The 21278-nt window shown below is 39.6% G+C and overlaps 1 protein-coding gene and 1 pseudogene across 1 annotated transcript in view; one reads left to right on the top strand and one right to left on the bottom strand.

Moving 5' to 3' along the window:
• Positions 1 to 1355: 1355 nt before the first annotated feature.
• Shcbp1 (SHC binding and spindle associated 1) overlaps positions 1356 to 21278 on the top strand; it is a 40413-nt gene continuing 20490 nt past the window's right edge. The window contains exons 1-5 of the mRNA XM_006988330.4: positions 1356 to 1527; positions 12121 to 12288; positions 12427 to 12542; positions 16183 to 16391; positions 20300 to 20392. Coding sequence (XP_006988392.2) covers positions 1425 to 1527; positions 12121 to 12288; positions 12427 to 12542; positions 16183 to 16391; positions 20300 to 20392 — 689 coding nt within the window. The 5' untranslated portion in view covers positions 1356 to 1424. The remainder of the gene's footprint in view (positions 1528 to 12120; positions 12289 to 12426; positions 12543 to 16182; positions 16392 to 20299; positions 20393 to 21278) is intronic.
• LOC143269135 (zinc finger protein 277 pseudogene) lies at positions 2806 to 5896 on the bottom strand (annotated as a pseudogene).

Consider the following 21278-nt stretch of genomic DNA (forward strand, 5'->3'; position numbering starts at 1 on the left):
CAGTGGTACATGTACTTTCACGTAGGTGTGTGGACATACAACTGGATGCCAGCGATTGAGGTCTGGTGTCTTCTTCTATTGCTTCCCATCTTATTTTTTGAGATAAGGTCTCTCACTGACCCTTATGTCAAATTTGGATAGACTTACTGGCTAGTAAGATCCAGGGTTCTCCCGTCTCCAAACCATCTCCCTTCCAGCACTGGAGTTACAAATGTGCACCACCATACCTAGCTTTTTTTATGTGGGCATGGGGACCAACCACAGGTCCTCATGCTTGCCTAGGAAATATCTTATCAGTTGAACCATCTTTCCAGCTCCATAGAATACTTTCTGAGGTTTAAATAAGATACTGCAAGTAAAAGTTGCTCACAATATTTTGCATAGTAAATATTAGCTATTATTGTTGGTTACAGTTTAAATTATTAAAAGTTAATAAACTTGCATACTAAATATAACTTACCCTGACTGGCCTGGTACTTGCTACGTTAGACCAGTCTGACCTGGAACTCCCACAGATCTGCCTCCTGCCTCTGCTTTGCAGAGTGCTGGGATTAAAGGTATATGCTACCACAACCCATCTAAATATAATTTAACATTACTTGAAATTACCCAGCGTCTGATAGTTCTTGCTGATGAAGTGAAAGAACCATTTAGGCCAACAGTCTCATCCTGTAGCCAGCTTCTGAGTCCTGAAGGGATTTTCCCACGGTAATAGCACTAATAGCTGAAACATGTGTAAATACCACTTTTTTTTTTTACTTTTTGTAATGATTCACTGAAGATAGTAATTGACAACCACACTGATTAAGTCAATTAAAACTTGTATGTCCTTTTTATTAAAGGCCAGACAAAGAGCAGGCTGGAGCCTCTGAAAAGTCTCTTGGTGCCCAAGTTCAGGGATACATAGATTTTTTTCAAGGCAAAGCCCACTAAGACACATGAAAGTTAGATGAGGGTTAGAGTAATCTTGACAAAGAATAGTAGTTATTTTAGACATGACTTGCCAATTATTTCGGTTAATACATTTGGACGATGGTCAAGGCCATGGAAATCTTAAATGTATTGCCAAGGCTGACTGGGCTGAGAACTCTCTAAGTAACCAAAAAATATAGTCAAAACAAGAATGCATTATCTTAATCATTTCATTTTCATTATCTCTTCTACTATGCCCAACATCCAAGCTCGGCTCGTTGATTTTTGAGAAATCATTACAAATTATTCCAACATTCAACTTCCTTTTGTTTGGATAAACTAGAGACCAGTCCAAGAACTTGGTCCAGAACAGTCCGCCAATCCCATAGGTGGCGCTGAAGCACTGTCAGGGGAGTTGCTGGCAGCCGGAGAGGCTCCTCTGTCGGACGAACCAACGCTAGCGATTTCGTCACCGCGTTCTGGTACGCGGCCGCCGCCCGCGTAAATTTGAAATGGCTGAGGAACTGCGCAGGGTTGTACTTCTGGAGCCCGGAGCTATGGTTCCAGCGGGCCCCGACTTGGCGGCCGAGGAGGATCCGGCGTCTCGGAAGGAAGGTGAGCATTGCAGAGGGCTGCTTCCACGGCCCGGGCGGCCCGGCCACCTGCGTGGGAAGGCTGTTCCGAGCCTGCATCCGGACCTCGGAGCCGGGAGCTACTGTGGCCACCCTAGGCTCTCCGGAGTGTAGAGGGACTTGGATCTGGCCATGGAGATTCTATTTCCAATTTAATTTTTATTTGCCAATTTAGGACCTTGCATATGCTAGGGACGCACTCTACCACTGAGCACATCCCCAGTTCCTGTTTTGTTTTTTTGTTTTCAGGCAGGGTCTCTACATTAGTCCTGGGTGACCTGAAACTGACTGTGTAGACCAGGCGAGCCTTGAACTCACAGTTCCACCTGCCTCTGCTTCCCAACATTCCCGGCCCTGTAATTTCTTTTTTCCCTTCCCCCCTGTTAATTTTTTGTTGTTGTTGTTTGTTTGTTTGTTTGTTTGTTTGTTTTTTGAGACAGGGTTTCTCTGCGTAGCTTTGCGCCTTTCCTGGAGCTCACTTGGTAGCCCAGGCTGGCCTCGAACTCACAGAGATCCGCCTGGCTCTGCCTCCCGAGTGCTGGGGGCGTGCGCCACCACCGCCCGGCATCCCCCTATTAATTTTTAAAGCTAGTTTATATTAACACATTCAGCTATAATGTGCAGTGTAATAAGTTCTGTTAAAGTGAGAAATCATAGGTGTGACTTAAATCTGCTACTAACCTGCTTTATGAAACAGCCAAACTGTTTATGTACAGTTTACCCCCTTAGAAAACAACCAGTAGTTCTGATAGGAAAATGCAATAATATGAAAAGTCAGCTTTAAAGCGCTGTAAGGAACTACATTTTTATGCTAGCATATATGGAATATAAAAAAGTTGAATTTACAAGCCAGGTGTGATGGTGCCTGCCTGTGGTCCCAGAACTTGAGTGGTAGGAGCAGTAGTGACAGGGAAAAGGTCATCCTTGAGAGTTGTTTGCCAAAGGAGGCTTAATGAACAGTGTGAGTAGATGGTGTATTCTCACTACTCTGTGAAGCTATATGAGGTAATGGAAATCAGCCTTCTTGTGGTCATCATTTCTTAATATATAAATATAGACATGAATGTCTCCAGCAGATGAGTTTATTAAATTTCTTGGAAAAGTCTAAAATTATTACATTAAGAACAAATACTTGGCTGGTGGCATTTAAACTGTTCTTTCATGTCTGTCTCATAGGAGAAAAACATGAAGAATAGTTTCTGTAGCAGTTTCTTCAGTAGTTACTCAGGCACTCCTGTAGGAGCAGTTGGATCAGTTCAAATCACTGCTTTGCTTTCAAAGCAACCAGTTTAGATGTGTGTACAGTGATGATGGACATGTAATAAGAATTCCTGGAAAGAAGCTGTGTGTGCAAAGGCATATTTGACCTGTATGTGTAAAAGTTTATTTAAGGCATGTGTACAGTGTCTGATTGATTTCAGTGATGTGGAGAAGTTGTTTGTTCTAATTATAGTTCATCTTGGGCTACTTTAAATAATCACTCCTTGCCCACCTCTGTGTCAGATCTAATATCCCATGATTAACAAAGTCAGACCTAACACGCTATGACTAGCAGATGCAGCTAAACAGCATTTTGAATGCATTAAGTTAACAAACTCTAGTTTCTACCAGTCAAAGGGCTAAGAATGCTATCAGAATCTGATGTGTATAGCTGAGATTTCTCTGCTTGCCTATAACTTGCTTCTGGTTTCCATCAATGTATTTGAAAAATGTCTTGATTTATGACTTTTTTAAAATTCTGTTACTATAAAAAACTTAATGATGCAAATCAAAACGACTCTGAGATACCACCTTACACCTGTTAGAATGGCTACGATCAAAAACACCAATGACAACCAATGTTGGAGAGGATGTGGAGCAAAGGGGACACTCCTCCACTGTTGGTGGGAATGTAAACTTGGTCAACCACTGTGGAAATCAGTATGGAGGTTTCTCAGAAAATTAGGAATCGAACTACCTCAAGACCCAGCCATCCCACTCTTGGGCATAAATCCAAGGAATGCTGATTCATACCATAAAGATACATGCTCAGCTATGTTCATAACAGCACTATTTGTAGCCAGAACCTGGAAACAACCTAGATGCCCATCAACGGAAGAATGGATGAAAAAAATGTGGTACATATACACAATGGAGTACTACTCAGCAGAGAAAAACAATGAAAGCATGAAATTTGCAGGCAAATGGATGGAACTAGAAAAAAATCATCCTGAGTGAGGTAACCCAAACCCAGAAAGACAGTTATGGTATGTACTCACTCATAGGTGGATTCTAGATATAAAATAAAGAACAATCAGACCACAACCCATAGAACCATAGAGGCTATATATATAGCATGGAGGTCCCTAGGATGACTGTGGCATATAATAAATTTCAGTTTTACTCAATTATTGAAAAAAAGTAGCCAAATGAATGGAAACACATGAACTATGAACCAAAGGCTGAGGGGCCCCCAGCTGGATCAGGCCCTCTGAATAGGTGAGACAGTTGATTGGCTTGATCAGTTTGGGAGGCAACTAGGCAGTGGGACCAAGTCCTGTGCTCATTGCATGAGTTGGCTGTTTGAAACCTGGAACTTATGCAGGGACACTTGGCTCAGTCTGGGAGGAAGGGACTGGACCTCCCTGGACTGAGTCTACCAGGTTGATCACAGTCCTCGGGGGAGGACTTGTTCTGGAGGAGGTGGGAATGGAGGGTGGGCTGGGGCTAAGGGGAGGGGGTGGGAGGGGGGAGAATAGGGGAACCCATGGCTGATATGTAGAACTGAATGGTATTGTAAAATTATATATATATATATATATATATATATATATATATATATATATATAAAACTTAATGAAACTGCTTCCACATTGGAACATAGAATTTAGGGTAACCTAAAACTGTATTCCTGGGTCATGGTCACTATGCTGGCTAATTTTATGTCAACTTTACACAAGCTATATCTGAAATGACTGAACCTCAATTGAGAAAATGTTTCCACAAGATCTATCTGTAGGGCATTTTCTTAATTGATAATTGATGGGGGAAAACCCAGCCCATTGTGGACGGCGCTATCCCTGGGCTAGTGGTCCTGGGTTTTCTAAGAAAACAGGCCGAGCAAGCCAGTAAGCAGTACCCCTCTATGGCCTCTGCATCAATTCCTGCCTCCAAGTTTCTGCCCTGTTTGAGTTCCTACCCTCACTGCTTTTGATGATGAACTGTTATGAGGAACAGTGAGTAAAATAAACCCTTTCCTCTAAGTTGCTTTTGGTCATGTTGTTTCATCACAGCAATAATAACAACCCCTAACTAAGATGGTACTCATATTTGACTCCAGAAGGAACTATTTTATCCCTTCCCAAGTGATAATTGTGTTGATAGGACCATTTTTATTTATTTTTTCTTCAGCTGCCAGATTACTCTAACTGTTGGATAGTGTATACAGGATAGTGTCATTTTCACAGGTAGGAAAATAATGCTGTCTTTGATCTCATGTCTTTCTTTCAGGAAACAGTGTTTAGCTTCTTCTATGTGAGCTTTTAAATCTGCTTTTGGAGTTGAACTCATCATGACAGCCATAATACCTGCATTGGAGAACTTGTCTTTGAATGAAATTGACCAATTTCACTTGCTAATAGAAATTTAATTCAAGTTCTGACTTTATTTTGAGGAGATCTAGTTCATGTGTGTATGTCATGTGCACATAAACTCTCCCAATAATTCATACTTTCCATTTGGTTTTCATAAAGTACATAGCAGAAATCAGATGTTCTTCCCATTAAGATCAGTCATGGTAGTGATGGTCTAGCAGGCCCTGATAGTCTTTGAACTTATTCCCATGACTTTCCAAATTCCAACTAGTTGATGACAGAGAATTAGTCAAATTCTCTGCTTTGGGATTGATTTACTGATGCTATGTTTTTATCTCAGGTGATTTTTAATTGTGTTTTTTGTCTTCTGACAGTACAAACACTGTAAATTATTAAGTTTTTTTTCTGTAATATAAGTGGGAATTCACTGTTGTTTACAGTTCCTGGACAATTCTTCACTGCTTAAAATATGCAAATAATGTGGACATTGGTATCAAATTGTTCCAGAACTTCTTTCAGTATGTTTCTAAAGCTCTTCTCTAAAAATTGCATCTTCTTGTGAAAACATCATATAACACAAAGTAGTTATCTTGTTCTTCAAATGGAGCTCTGACATTGATTCTTAACAAAAATTTGTGATGAGTAGTTTTTTTCTTCAATATGAAATGTACCTTTAAAATCTACAACCAACAGTGTTGACTTTGCAGTCTTCAGCTCAATAATCACGTGCTTTAGAAATTTGTCTTGTTTAGCTCTAGGAAAATGTTCTCCATAGAACATACAAGCTGTGAATGGAGAACCATCTAAAGTAGAAAATCAGGAACAAGACATGGCTGCCCACTCTCTCCATATCTATTCAATACAGTACTTGACGTTCTAGCTAGACCAATAGGACAACTGAAGGAGACCAAGAAGATAAATTGAAAAGGAAGAAGCCTAAGTATTGCTATACACAGATGATATGATAGTATACATAAGCAGCCCAAAAAATCTTACCAGAGAACTCCTGCAGCTGATAAACACCTTCAGCGAAGTGGCTGGATACAAGATTAACTCAAAGAAATCATGGAAACAACACTCTTCACAATAGCCACAAATATAAAATATCTTGAAATAACTCTAACCAAGTAAATGAAAGACTTGTATGATAAAAACTTAAAATCTTTGAAGAAATAAATTGAAGACGATATCAAAAGATGGAAAGGAAAGATCTCTCTTGCTCATAGATTGGTAGGGTCAATATAGTAAAAATGGCCATCTTACCAAAAGCAATCTACAGATTCAACGCAGTCCCCATCAAAATTCCAACAGAATTCTTAACAGACTTTGGAAGGACAATATTGAACTTCAAATGGAAAAAAAAAACCTACAATAGCTAAAACAATCTTGAATAATAAAAGAACTAGAGGGATCATCATCTTTGATTTCAAGCTGTACCACAGAGCTATAGTAATAAAAACCACGTGGTATTGGCATAAAAACAGACATGTCGATCAATGGAATCAAATTGGAAATCCATATATAAATTCACACACCTATGGTCACCTGACTTTTTTATAAAGAAGACAGAAAGACACAATGAAAAAGAGAAAGCATCTTAAACAAATGGTGCTGGTCTAACTAGATATCTGCACGTAGAAGAATGCAAATAGATCCATATTATCCTATAGAAAATTCAAGTCCAAGTGGCTCAAAGATCTCAATGTAATGCCAGATACAGTGAACCTGATAGAAAAGAAAGTAGGGGAATAGCCTTGAACACTTCAGCACAGGAGATAGCTTCTAGAACAGAACATCAATAATGTAGGTACTAAGATCAGCAATAAATGGGACCTCATGAAACTGAAAAGCTTCTATAAGGCAAAGAACACAAAAGTAGAACAAAATGGCAGCCTACGTAATGAGAAAAGATTTCACCAACTCCACATCTGACAGAGCGCTAATATCCAAAATGTATAAAGAAATAAAGAAAGTAGACATCAACAAACCAAATAATCCAATTAAAAAATAAGATACAGATTGAAACAGAATTCTTAGTAGAGGAATCTCAAATGGCCAAGAGACAAATGTTCAACATCCCTAGCCATCAGAGAAATGAAAATCAAAACTACTTTGAGATTCCATTTTACACTGGTCAGAATGACTCAGGATGAGGAGCAAGGGGAGTAGTCCTCCGTTGCTGGTAGGAGTGCACACTTGTACAATCACTGTGGAAATCAATATGGCTTTTCCTCAGAAATGGGGAATCGATCTACTTTAAGATCCAGGTATACCATTTTTGAGCATATACCCAAAGGACACTCCATCCTCCTATAAAGGCACTTGCTCAACTGTGTTTGTATTGGTTTTCATAATAGCCAGAAACTGGAAACAACCTAGATGTCCCTCAACTGAAGAATGGATGAAGAAAATGTGGTACATTTACACAATGGAGTATGACTCACTTGTTTAAAAAAAAAAAAATAAGAATGACATCGTGAAATTTACAGGAAAATGGATGGAACTAGAAAAAAATCATCCTGAGTGAGGTAACTCAGACCCAGGAAGACAAACATGATATGTACTTGTCAGGGTCCAACCTTGGCCTGTCGAAGGTTCCTTGAAGCGGCGGAGTGAGGAATTGAGAAATGCTAGGTAGGAAAAAATATAGACGTAGATGAAGAAAAAGGTAGAGGCACAGGATAGCTTTGGGAGGGGGCCTGGGTCAATACCCAGTCATCTCATTTATTTCTAATGGACTTTTTATACACCAGCAAAGAGAGTGGCAAAAGATTTCCCCCTTTCAAGATCAAGGCATAAAGTACAAACAAGTATAGACCCTTTCTTAATTCTCTAAACACCTTATGGCAAAGCATCTTGTAATTAGGCCTTGAAGCATAAGACACCTGGTAACCATGCCTTTGGCCAAAACATCCTATTATGCAGCCTTGGAGAACAATATAAACTTTGACTCTCTGACCTTGAGTCAAAATAGAAACAAACCACAAGTTGGAATCTTTGTGGGCCCCCACATGTACTCATTTATAAGTGAATAGTAGCTGTTAAATAAATCATCATCATGATACAACCCACAGACTCAGAATGGCTAAGTAATAAGGAGGGCTCTAAGGGGTTCACATGGATCCCCCTAGGAAGGGGAAATAGAAAAATTTTGCAGGTTGACTGGGGACAGGTAGGAATGGGAACAGGAGGGATCAAGTAGTTGTGAGAGGGATGGAGGGAAAGAGTACGAGAAGAGAGTACTAGAATTGGAGGGCATTTGAGGGGCGTGGGTATGGAAACCTAGTGCAGTAGAAACCAGCCCAGCCTGCAAGATGTACAGGGGCAAGGAGATGCATATCTTGTGGGAACAGCCAACTAATGACTAGTCTAATTTGAGGTCCACAAAAGGGAGCACTGCCTGGATGACCAGGAACTGGAAGCTAGGCAACCTAGACACCTAGGGTAGGAAAAAAAAATCAATAAAATGATTCCTAACGGTATTCTGCTATACACATATTTTGGTGCCTAGCCCAGTCATCAGCAGAGAGACTTCCTGCAGTAGCTGATGGGAGCAGATGCAGAGACCCACAGCCAAACATTAGGCTGAGAGAGCCTAAATTGGAAATTTCCATCTGGTCCCATCCCTTGAAGCTAGGGCAAGCCCATGGAAGAGGGACAGGAAGAATTGTAGGAGCCAGAAGGGTCAAGGACACTAGGAGAACAGGCCCACAAAATCAACTAAGCAGGGCTCATAGGGGCTCACAGAGACTGAAGAAGCAATCATGGAGCCTGCATGGGTCTGTATTGCATCTTCGGCAAACATGATTGTTAGCTTTGTTTTTGGTGGGACTCCTCACAGTGGGATTGTCTCTGTCTCTTTAGCCTACCCCGGGACCCTTTTCCTCCTATTGGGTTGCCTTGCTCAGCCCTGATACAAGGGTTTGTGCCTAGTCTTATTGTAACTTGTTGTGCTGTGTTCAGAGAAGGAGTGGATCGAGGGAAAGTGGGAGAGGTGGTACTGGTAGGAATGGAGGGAGGGGAAATTGAGGTCGAGATGTATTATATGAGAGAAGAATAGAAACGGGGGAAAAAAGAGAGAAAGAAATTTGTCTTTTTCAGCCATGAGAAAATACTCTCCACAGAAAATATAATCTGCAAATGGAGAACTATCTAAAGTAGAAGTGACATCAAGACTTTCTTGCAGAAAAAGTATATCCAAAACTGGAGATGTATCTCAGTTTGGTATAGTGCTTGCATAGCATTCATAAGGCCCTGCTTTCTGTTCCCAGTACCATATACAACTGGGCAGAGTGTTGTACAGTCTCAGCACTTGGGAGGTAGAAATAAAAGGATTAGAAGTTCTAAATCATCTTCAGTTATAAAATGAGTCTGAGCTTATCCTGAACCTCATGAGACCTTGTCTCAAAAGTGCCCCTCCCCCCCCCAAAAAAAAGGAAAGGGAAAAAAAAGAAACTCCAGAATATATTCCTTACTGTCTTTATAATAAATCCCTAATCCTACTCTAATTTGCTGTTGTGCTCCTGGTTTTGTGCTACAATTTTTGTGATTTGTACCTCAGCAAAACTGAAAATCAAAACAAAAACAAAATAACTGTAAAGAATGAGTACTGAAGTAAGCTTTTTTTTTATTGGGTTTTTTATTTGTTTGTTTTGGTTTTTTGGGTCTTTTGTTGTTTTGTTTTTGGAGGGTTTGTTTGTTTGTTTTTCATTTTTTTAAGACAGGGTTTCTCTGGGTAGCTTTAAAGCCTGTCCTAGAACTTGCTGTGTAGACTAGGCTGGCCTTGAAATCACAGAGATCTGCCTGGCTCCCAAGTACTGGGATTAAATGCTTGTGCCACTGGCAATGTAAGTAAGCTATTTTTAAGCATGTCATATATATATATATTCCATTAGTGACACTATTATAAATTATTAAGAAATGCTGCCGGGCGGTGGTGGTGGCGCACGCCTTTAATCTCAGCACTCGGGAGGCAGAGGCAGGTTGATCTCTGTGAGTTCAAGGCCAGCCTGGGCTACCACGTGAGTTCCAGGAAAGGCGCAAAAGCTACACAGAGAAACCCTGTCTCGAAAAAAACCAAAAAAAAAAAAAGAAAAAAAGAAATGCCTTATTTAATCCCAATTGAAATAAGCATATTATTTCTATCTTCCCTTTATGGGGAAGGAAACTGATACACTCTAAGGCTTGTGTATTGTTTTTAAGTATCCTTGTCATTGTTGCTGTGAAGAGTCACCATGAACAAGGCAGCTTTTAGGAAGTATACAGTTTCAGATGGTTAGTCAATGGTCAGCAAAGCAGGAAGCATGGCAGCAGGCAAGCATGACACTGAGAGCTTGCTTCCTGATCTTCAGAGAGAGAGCGCAAGCACAGACCTCAAAGCCTACCCCTAGTGGCACACCTCGTCCAACAGTGCCATGCCTCCTAATCCTTCCTAAATGGACCTCCAGCTGTGAACCAAACATTCAGATATATGAATCTGTGGGGGCGTTCTCATTCAGACCATCACAGGAAGCAATGACCTTCAGGTGTATTTTGGTCAGTAATTCTGGTGGCCTTACAGACAAGGAAATGGAAAAGAGAAAATAGAAGGAGCAATTAAATGAAGGCAAGGGAAGAAAGTCTAGTAAAAATTTCACATACCTTCCCAGAGACCTCAGGAAAGCACTCTGCCAGTCTTAAGAGCTACCATTGGCATTATTTATTAATCACCTTGCCTACAAAAAAAATTAGTACATAGAATTAGATATGCTAGTATCCAATCATAGCTTTTGAAACCTATTACACATAGCTCATGTCTAAGGTGGTTTGTATTGAAATCTCCATAGTTGTCTTGATCAAATAACCCTTATGTAGCCTTAAGAATCTCATTCTAAGCTGGGAGGCAGGGTGCACGCCTTTAATCCCAGCACTCGGGAGGCAGAGCCAGGTGGATCTCTGTGAGTTTGAGGCCATCCTGGTCTACAGAGCAAGATCCAGGACAGGCACCAAAACAACATAGAGAAACCCTGTCTTGAAACGCCAGCCCCCCCACCCACTCCCGCAAAAAAAAAAAAAAACCTATTTTTTGAGGGGCCACTGACAGGCTCATAGTGTAGAAAGTAGAGAGGCCTCAACACTCCTTTTGAGAAGGAGTATAGGAGTGCAGTTTTCCTTTTTTAATTACTGGTTTTTAGAAATTAATGTAAAATTTTCATGTGAATGTATGTGTGCTTGTGGGTTCATGTGTACCACATACATGCAATGGCTTGCATAGGCTAGAAAAGGGCATTGACTTCCAGATCAAAGCTGGAATGGCTACCCACTACAGATTTCCTGAGCTGCCACATGGGTGCTGGGAATTGAACTCTGGTCTTCTGCAAGAGCAGTGCATGTTTTTTACTGCTGACCCAATTCCCCCAGCCTCCTTTTTAAAATATATATTGGTGGAATTGTTTCAGAGAAAAAATAACTATAAGATACTTGGTCTAATTGTAATAAAAATAAAAATCATGGAAGCTGGTGAGAAAAAGTACTGCTTTTGTAGTGGTTGCCCTAGGTTTGATTCCCAGCACCCACATCGGGTGGCTTACAATTGTCTGTAATTCCAGGAGCAGGGAGTTCCAATACCTCTGGCCTTATGCACTCATCATACCCCCCCACACACACACACACAGGCTTACATTGTAGTGGGTAGCCATTCCACATACAAAGAATTAAAAGTAAAAATCTTTGAAAGTCATAACTATTAGCTTTGAAAGAGAACTTCCAAAATCATCACAGGTGGTAACAAAAATAACTGAAATTTTCTAACTGGTTGTTATTTGAAGTATAATTTAGATTTTGAGATGTTTAAGCTTTATTAACTAGTGATATTACTGATCATGAGATCTTAAGTAGGGCATTCATCCTCAAAATCCTTATTTTTATTTTGTTTGGAAAATAATAGATAAATAAATAAATAGATTTGCAATTAGAAGCACTGTCTAATAACTAGATAGTTGAGTTTCTTTGTTATATTGTTTCAGGTTTATTCCAGGATGCAGATCCATGCAGTGATCATACCTGTCACGTTAAGCCAGGTGCTACTGTAAACACTCTTGTGCCAGAAGGAAAAATTCTTTTTCCACAAATTATCCCAACAAATGAACTTTTGTTTTATGAGAGATTCAGAGCCTATCAAGATTACATTTTAGGTGAGTAAGTTCTTGTCTTTTTATAGATCTATTTTGTAAGTAGATTGTCCTTAGATTGTCAGTTGTTCTGAGAAAATGGATTCAGGTGAATTTATTAACTTCTCGTTTATACATTTCCAATTCTTATTTCATTTGTAGCTGACTGTAAGGCCTCTGAGGTAAAGGAATTCACAGTCAGCTTCTTGGAAAAGGTCCTTAAACCATCTGGATGGTGGGCAGTCTGGCACACTAATGTGTTTGAGGTGCTTGTTGAGGTAAGTTGAGTTCTCTTATGAAGACATTTTGCCAACCTTTCCTGTGTGTTTCTGATTGTGTTCAGAATTGAATTAATGTGTTTGTTTTTAATCCTCCTTGGAATCATTGATCATTTTAAGGTTATATGTGATGGTTTTCATAAGACATGGCATCCTCATACATGTGTGATGTACTTTGTTTTCATTTGTTTCCTCCCCACAAATCTCCTCCCTCCCCCAAGTTAGTTCCAGCTTCTGCTTTCTTATCACATGTATTCCTTTACCCGTTCCATTTTATACCCTGTTAAGATCTTTTCCTCCCTTTTCATGATCTCTTTTCTTGTTTCTTTCTTAAAAATCCATGTATTTTTACATTCATTTATTCATTGTGTGTGTGTGTGTGTGTGTGTGTGTGTGTACGCGCGCGCATGTATATATGTGGAAGTCAGAGCACAGCTTGTAATCAGTTCTGTCCTTGTAGATTCAGGGTATCAAACTCAGGTAGTCAGGCTTGACAGCAAGCACCATTATCTGCTGAGCCTTGCCAGTCTCTAGATGCTCGACCACAAATGTATAAATATTACCTATACTAGTGAACTTTTGACATCTTCATCTGACATTCTACATATTTCAGTGTCTCAGTTTAGCAGTTGAAAAGTTGTGTTATTTTGAAGGCATCCTGTTAATTTTTTCCCAATTGTTTGTATATTTTGTGATGAAATTTACATATCTGTTGGTTTAGATAAATATTCTGGTTTTACTTGAAGATCTTACATGGACAGCTTCCTCTTGAGATTTTAGTTTCCAATGCCACTCAATGAGGAGAACACAGTTATGATAGCTCAACACTGAACTCTAGATGATACAGAAATACACTTAAAATTGATTAAAGCCCACTAATACATCACTGATGACCATAAGCAGAAAATGGGAAAACTCATATAGAAATATGCTTTGAAGTTAAAATTATTTAGGATAAATGTGCATACAGTAAGTAAATGAGGTAAAAGAAATGAATGAGAAAGTTCAAAATTACCTAAATACATGAAGAAGAATAAAAATTAAAATTTATTTTTTTAAAGCAAAAACAATAAATACCACTAAAACTATAGTACAGAAAAAAAAATGGGTGGAGGGGGAATAAGACCCAAAAAGGGGGGAAAAAGATAAACCACTAATAAAAAAGTTCACAAACATAATAAGCTGAATGTCAGAAAGGAAGTAATAAAACCATTTTTAAAAATACACTGAGAGCTAGAGAGGTGGCTCAGAGGTTAAGAGCACTGGCTGTTCTTCCAGAGGTCCCGAGTTCAATCCCCAGCAACCACATGGCTCACAACCATCTGTAATGAGATCTGGTGCACTCTTCTGACATGTAGATAGAACACTGTAAATGTAATAAATAAATAAATCTTTAAAAAAATACACTGAAGCCGGGCGGTGGTGGCGCACGCCTTTAATCCCAGCACTCGGGAGGCAGAGCCAGGTGGATCTCTGTGAGTTCGAGGCCAGCCTGGGCTACCAAGTGAGTTCCAGGAAAAGGCGCAAAGCTACACAGAGAAACCCTGCCTCGAAAAACCAAAAAAAAAAAAAAAAAAAAAAAAATACACTGAAATAAAAAAGCAGCTGATATTGTACTAAAGACAAAAAGCTGAGGGACAGCACAATACAAAGGGCAATAGCAATAGTAATGTTAAAATGTTGGAGCAACTTCTTTCTAGGTCCTTGAAAATTGGAAACTGTCACATACATCGGGTGGGAGAGGTGGAAAGTCTCTGGACTTGTGAACCTTTATCTTTCCTGTGGCTTATGCTGGTATTGAACCTGTATTGGACAAGTGTCTGATGTCCACCAGAGCGGTCTTTATTTTAGGAGTTTACCTTTGTGTTCCCAGTGGGCTCTGCAGATTCTGTCGCCCCTCCTGATGTTTCCCAGTTTATACCCATGAGTGGCTCATGTTCTACTTAGACTTTTCTCTCAAATGCATCAAGAGTATAAGAAACAGCTGCTGCACTGAACTCTTGTATAGGTTTAGTCTGTTGGTTGTTTTTTTATTCTTTGTCTCTTTGGGACCCCCACCACCCAGCTCCCAAATAAATCACACACAGAGGCTTATTCTTAATTATAAATGCCCAGCCTTAGCTTGGCTTGTTTCTGCCATCTTTCCTTGACTTAAATTATCCCATCTACCTTTTGCCTCTAGGCTTTTTCCTTTTCTTACTTCCCTATATCTTACTTTTACTCTTATTCTGTGGCTGGCTGTGTAGCTGGGTGGCTGGCCCCTGGAGGAGTCCTCCTCTCGCTCCTAGTTCCCCCTCCTCTCAGATTTCTCCTTCCATATATTCTCTCTGCCTACCAGCCCTGCCTATCCTTTCTCCTGACTTGCTATTTGGCCGTTCAGTTCTTTATTAGACCATCAGGTGTTTTAAACAGGCAAAGTAATACAGCTTCACAGAGTTAAATAAATGCAACATAAACAAATGTAATACACCTTAAAATAATATTCTGCTCTAGTCTATGCATTAAAAATCGTTTAAATATGAATCAAAGCCAAGCCATGATGACCCACACCTTTAACCCGAGCACTCAGGAAACAGAGGTAGGCAGATCTCTGAGGTCGACGCCATCCTGATCTACAGAGAGAGTTCCAGGACAGCCAAGGCAGTAACACAGAGAAACCCTGTCTTGAAAACCGAAAGTAAATAAATAAAAATATGAGTCATTTTGCTGAAGGGATGGAGCTTCAGTTTTAAGTAGACTGCTGGAACATCCAAGTTCTGTAGCTTACAGCAGTAAATGGCAGACATGTGACTCTAGAGGTTGATTGCCCTGTTGAGTTCAGGCTTAAGGCAGTGGAACTCCAGGGTTATTCTCAGTTGATGACTTCTGCTCTTGGCAGCTGAGAGTGGGGCTGCTTTTCTCTGTGTACTTCACTGCTGGTCAGAGCCTCCTGCTGCCAGCACTTTGCTGTTTTTCAGCATCTGCTCTCTGCAGCTGGCACCCAGAGCTGTCTATCATCTGGGGTTGTGGCAGGTTAAATTCAGGCTTCCTCTATTGTTCCTCCTACTGAGGCCCCCAATTTTAGCTCAGTTTCAAATAAGTAACATGGTGCCTGGCCTCTGCCCTCCAAGTCATACAGAGTAACAGTAAAATTCCAGAAGAAGCACGGCCTCACCAAAACTCACAGCCGGTTTTGAAGCTTGTGAAGCCTGTTGGCTTGTTCTGAGGTAGGACTCTCAGTCTCTTACTGGCACCCACCTTACTTACCTTTTGGAGGAAGCTTCTGTTTCCCCTCCTGCTGCTAAGGAACTTGAGTTCCTATCTTTTTCTCAGTACTTTTTGGCTTTCCTATCACTGCTTTTTTAATTTATAGCTCTGTTCCTCTTTCTCTTTGAGATATTTTGGTTTTTAAAATTCTGAGACTTTCTTTACTGTCTCACAGAAACAGTTTATTTTCTGCCATCTTACCCAGAAGTCCTCTGGTTTATTTTTCACCGTGATTGTAGGCTGAGGACAAGAGCCAGTTCTGTTTTGTTTATTCTTAAAAGGCATTCTGACCTATTTCTAACTTTTAAAAACTGGGTTATAAATAGTATTTTATATATGTGTTTCAGTTTTAATTTCTGGGTATTAAAATGAGTAACATTATTTTGAATTTCAGGTTACAAACGTGGACTTTTCAGCCTTGAAGGCAGTAGTGAGACTTGCAGAGCCATGTATTTACGAATCTAAATTGAGCACTTTTACCTTGGCAAATGTGAAGGAACTTTTGGACCTGAAGGAGTTTCACCTGCCTCTGCAGGAGTTGTGGGTGGTGTCAGATGACTCACGCGAATTTCACGAGATGGCACTTGCCATTGAGCATGTCAGGTAGGAAGGGTTGTTGATAGAAGTAACCTTGTGGTCAAAACTGTAAATTAAGTGAAATAATCCTAGTCCTTTTCTTTTCTGTCATGATGTTTAAACCTACAAATCCTAGGAAATGTCTTTACCATTGAACCACACATCCCCACCCTAGGAAAATCTTTTAAAAATTAAAAACAAAAATCTTAATATCTTAAATTTTCACCTTGTTTTCACTTCCAACCTATTGAAAAGTTGAAAAAAAATAGTACATGGAATTATTTTTTATCATTCGAATTCTTCAAATGTTGACAAAAATAAAGGATTCTTAATTTGGTTTTTATGGATTTAGAAACTGTCTTTTGTAGGGAGTATTTTTCTGTCCCACCAGCCAGTTCCCAAATAAATGACATGGAGACTTCTTATTAATTATTAAAGTTCAGCTGATAGCTAAGCTTTTTTGTAATTAGCTCTTATAACTTAAATTTATCCATTTCTATTCATTTACGTGCTGTCACTTGGCTCATGGCTTGTTACCTTATCTCCTACACATCTTACTTTCTCTATGCGTAGCTGGTGACTCTACCTATTCCTTCCCAGCATTCTCTCTGCCCCCAAAATCCTGCCTAGCTATTGGCCGTTTAACTTTTTATTAAACCAATCACAGTGGCATATCTTCACACAGTGTAAAGGAATATTCCACAATCCTCTTTCAAGTCATGAATGCTAAGGCTTGTGGTTGGCACATTTTGAATGTAATAGAACAGAAAAAAAGGTGAAAGGTAAGAAAATAGATGTGGTATATTTTGGTATGTGAATATTTACTAAAGAAATTTTGCTTTTAGCTGCTTAAAGTAAATATATATCATGAATGTCTTAAATTGGACACTAAAATCTGTATCTGAATTGCTGAGTAAAAGACAAAAATTGTATCAGTAATACATTTGTTTTCAAATTCTATATAATCTATGCAGTCAAACTTGGTAGTAGATTTGTTCTTTGTTTTGTATTTGCCTCTTTAAGGTGGGGAATAAAAATACCACTCCTATGTCAATATAGTAGGCCCTGGTGTATATACTCATTCTTTATTAATGAGCCTTATTTGTCTAATCAGATTGCCTTTCACAAATAAAATTCCAAAGAAACTTACATCTGAAAAGATACTAAGAATGATAAAATTAGATGCATATTCTTCTAGGAACTATAAGATTAGGTAATATGATGTCAATCATATTATTTGGTGTTTTGTAGTCTAAAAGGTACTTTGTACTTTCTATACTTTTAGTGGGTTAAACTGATTTTACTGAGACCGCCCTAATACCCAGACTCACTATGCTCAGATTGACCTTATCAAAACAAGACCAAAAAAAAAAGTGATAAGCACCCAGACTTATATATATATATATATACATAACTGGAAATGGCAGTAAGTGCTAAATTAGAATTACTGTGTTGAGATGGCTGTTCCATGGTTGTTTCTTGGAGAAGTGGCATATAAACTTGAGTCTGGAAGGTTAGCTAGGCAAGGAGGACAGGTGCAGGATGTCAGTGAGATTAAGATGTTGAAAGGCCAGCACATTCAGAACACAGTCACTCCTAGGAGATGCTAGACTGGGTGTTTTTATAGGTCAGAAGGTGCAGAGCTTTGTCAGTCAGTTATGAGTGCATGCACTAGAGTGGGGACTTGACAGGACAGGATAGAAACTGAAAAGTAGAGCAGTTGGGATGTGAGCATCTAGGAAGGGTGATGTGTGAGCCCTGTGGGAGGCTGAGCCCCATTCTAGGTTCTGCTTTGAAAGAGTAAGCTCTGGAAGAGATGCATGGTGAATGATATATAAGTATCTGTACTGTATTGGTATGGATAATACTTGAGCTAGATATGGAATTTAAATATATTTACCAGGTGGAGAATGTGGAAGGCATTTGACCAACATACTACAAGAGAATTTGAAAGAGTGTGTGAAATTGGGAGTTTGTGTGTAAGTGATTTAAAGTTTGCACGCTTTAAAAGCAGAAGGGCTTTAAAGATACATGATAAAAATGAGTGAATACTATGTCTAAGATTTGTTTAGAAATAATGCAGTATGAACATGATAAGGAGATAAGAGGAATAAGTGAATTGAGTTGCTGAGAGCTGCTGGTTGCAATGGCTTTACCAGAGGCCACAAGAACATACAGCAGATGGCAATTGATAGTTCAGGTGTCAACCCACCAGATGAATAATTCTCTGATGGAGGAATCTTGTTAAACAAGGCTTATGGAACCACAGACTCTGAACTGGTTGCTTCTGTCTGTAATTTTCTCATGTGTCACTGCATTTCTTCCCTATAAACAGCTGTGGGTATTTTCCCCACTGCTTGTGTGTTTATCTCATGAATATATTTCATCTACTGGGCACACATATCTGGATGGTCAGAAAGATGATTTCTGCTTAAGCTATATAATTTTGATGAATAGAAATAATATTAGGATATTTTTCAAAGCTCAGACTGACATAGTAAAATTACAATATTCTCAGTTATAAAGACAGCTTTTCACACATTTGGCTGATTTCAGATTTCAGGGCAGATTCAAAATAGACTAGTTGCCCCTGCAAAATAATTCATAAGGGCAAATTCCCAGGTGTCTGTTGAACCAAAGTCAGCCTGATAACATTAAGACATAACTCCCTGCAGCAGTTTATTAAGTCTTGAATTTCAATGTTGCTCTCTGTCTGGGAATCCTGTCAGCATGGCCTCCCTAGCCTGAGAGCAACTATGTGCATAGTGTTCTTAGAATAGGTTGGACCCCCATGTACGTAGCTCATAATTGTCCAGAGTTTGGCAGTTGAAGGAGGTGTGTGTAGAAAGAGCTATGTAAAGAGCTGATTAGAGCTGTGTAAACAGCTGTGTAGCTATGTAGAGAGCTGTAAAGAGCTGTGTAGAACTATGTATAGAAGATGAGTAACTGTAGAGAGATGGAGCAGCATCTATGTAAAGATGTGTGTGCCGGGCGGTGGTGGCGCATGCTCTTAATCCCAGCACTTGGGAGGCAGAGCCAGGCAGATCTTTGTGAGTTCGAGGCCAGCCTGGTCTACAGAGTGAGATCCAGGACAGGCACCAAAACTACACAGAGAAGCCCTGTCTCGAAAAACCAAAAAAAAAAAAAAGTGTGTAAAAAGAAATATGTAGAAGAGAGGTATGTGGAGATGTAGCTGTTGAGGAAAGATGTATGGATAGAAGAGAGAGCTATGTAGATGAAATGTATAGCTATGTATGTAGAAGAGGTGTATGGAAAATGGAGTTGTTATTTTTTAAGATGAAGTAAAAGAGAAAAGTTACCATCATAAAGCATGTGTTTCTTTATCGCCCGTCAGATAGAAAAAGTCTAGCCCTCACTGCATTCATGGGTTGTTTTGTTTTGTTTTTTGCAATCCCTGGTGCTACCTGGAGGCTGGCCCCCTAGGCAGCGTTTGTGGGTAGAGATGGGGGAAATTACCTGTGAATTGATAGTATTTGAAGCTGCTATTCATATTGTCTGTTTTCTTTTATCTATATGTTTGGAATTTTTTCATATGTTGAAGCATCTGGGGAGTTTTAAAGAAAATATGAAGCAATTTAGTGAAGAAAGGGTTTCTTTTATCTTACTGCTCCAAAGAGGGACATAGACCATCATAGTTAGGAAGGTAGCAGCAGTGTAATACTGTCCCCAAACCTTGTATAGGCAGGATGGAACCAGAGAAATAACTGCCCGTACAGCCATGCTAAAACCTTTAAGCTTCCTGCCTAGTATTTCTTTCAGCAAGACTCCATCCCCTAAATGTTTCCAAACATTGTGACCTGCTGGAGACCAAGTGTTCACCCTCATGAGCCTATGGTAGACTTCCCATATTCAAACCACAACACCGGCCTTTTGAACCAGCATTTGAATCTGATTGATATTAAGCTTCTTTTCAGGTTTTTCTATAAAAACATTTGGAGGAGCTGGGATGAAGAAGAAGAAGATGAGTATGATTATTTTATCAGATGTGTTGAACCGCGACTGAGATTGTAAGTATTTATTACTTACTGATGTGGTAGACACACAGACAGGAGCTTCTGATGTACAGATAGTGCATCATGGCAGTTATTGAATAAACCTTTTGGGGGAAAAACAGACACCTGCAGTGTGTGTGTGTGTGTGTGTGTGTGTGTGTGTGTGTGTGTGTGTACTTGTATACTTGTATTCTGTTTCGTTTTGAGATATAATCTCTATAGTCCCCCTCCCCCGCCCTGGTCTCACTAGTATTGCAATAATAGGCTTGTGTCTATTATTTAGTTCTATTTATGAACTAAATTAAAAGTAGAGTTTTAAGAATATCTAGGTTAAAAGCTTGTAAGTCCGAAATATTGGGAGCCAGGCCAATCCCAGGCTTCCTCAGAGGCCCCAATGAAAAGAAAAAGGGAACAGAGAACTCTAGTTCTGTGTCCTTACCCAGGGTATAAACTTGGCAAGATCCCAGTGTAGGGCTGATGCCAGGGCCTTGAAGGAGTTACGGTTTTGGCCTCTGGGAACCTGGCTTTCTCCTCTGAATGGTTGTGGTTGTCAGCCCTGGGGTAGCTGTGTCTGAGGAATCCTGTTTTCTTTGCCAACATCATCTGATTTAGCTCTCTGCTGATCTTTGGCCGTTTTGTTCCTTGCAAACCGTATATAAGATGCTCTACTTTTTAATAAACTTGCTTGGGATAAGTCATCAACTTATGAAAGACTTCCTGATTCCAACAATCTGTCTTCTGTAGTTCTCATTCCTCCCCCTCCTCCTAGACACCTAGCCATTAGGGACTCTTATTTCTGTGTGTTCAATTCACTGAATAATATTCAACTGAGCTTGTATGTTAAGAATCTTGGATATTGTTAAGAGACTGAATATTTTCTAAGTTTATTTTGGTTACTTAA

Source organism: Peromyscus maniculatus, chromosome 17 (genome assembly GCF_049852395.1).
Source record: "Peromyscus maniculatus bairdii isolate BWxNUB_F1_BW_parent chromosome 17, HU_Pman_BW_mat_3.1, whole genome shotgun sequence".
In the NCBI taxonomy this organism is placed as follows: domain Eukaryota; kingdom Metazoa; phylum Chordata; class Mammalia; order Rodentia; family Cricetidae; genus Peromyscus; species Peromyscus maniculatus.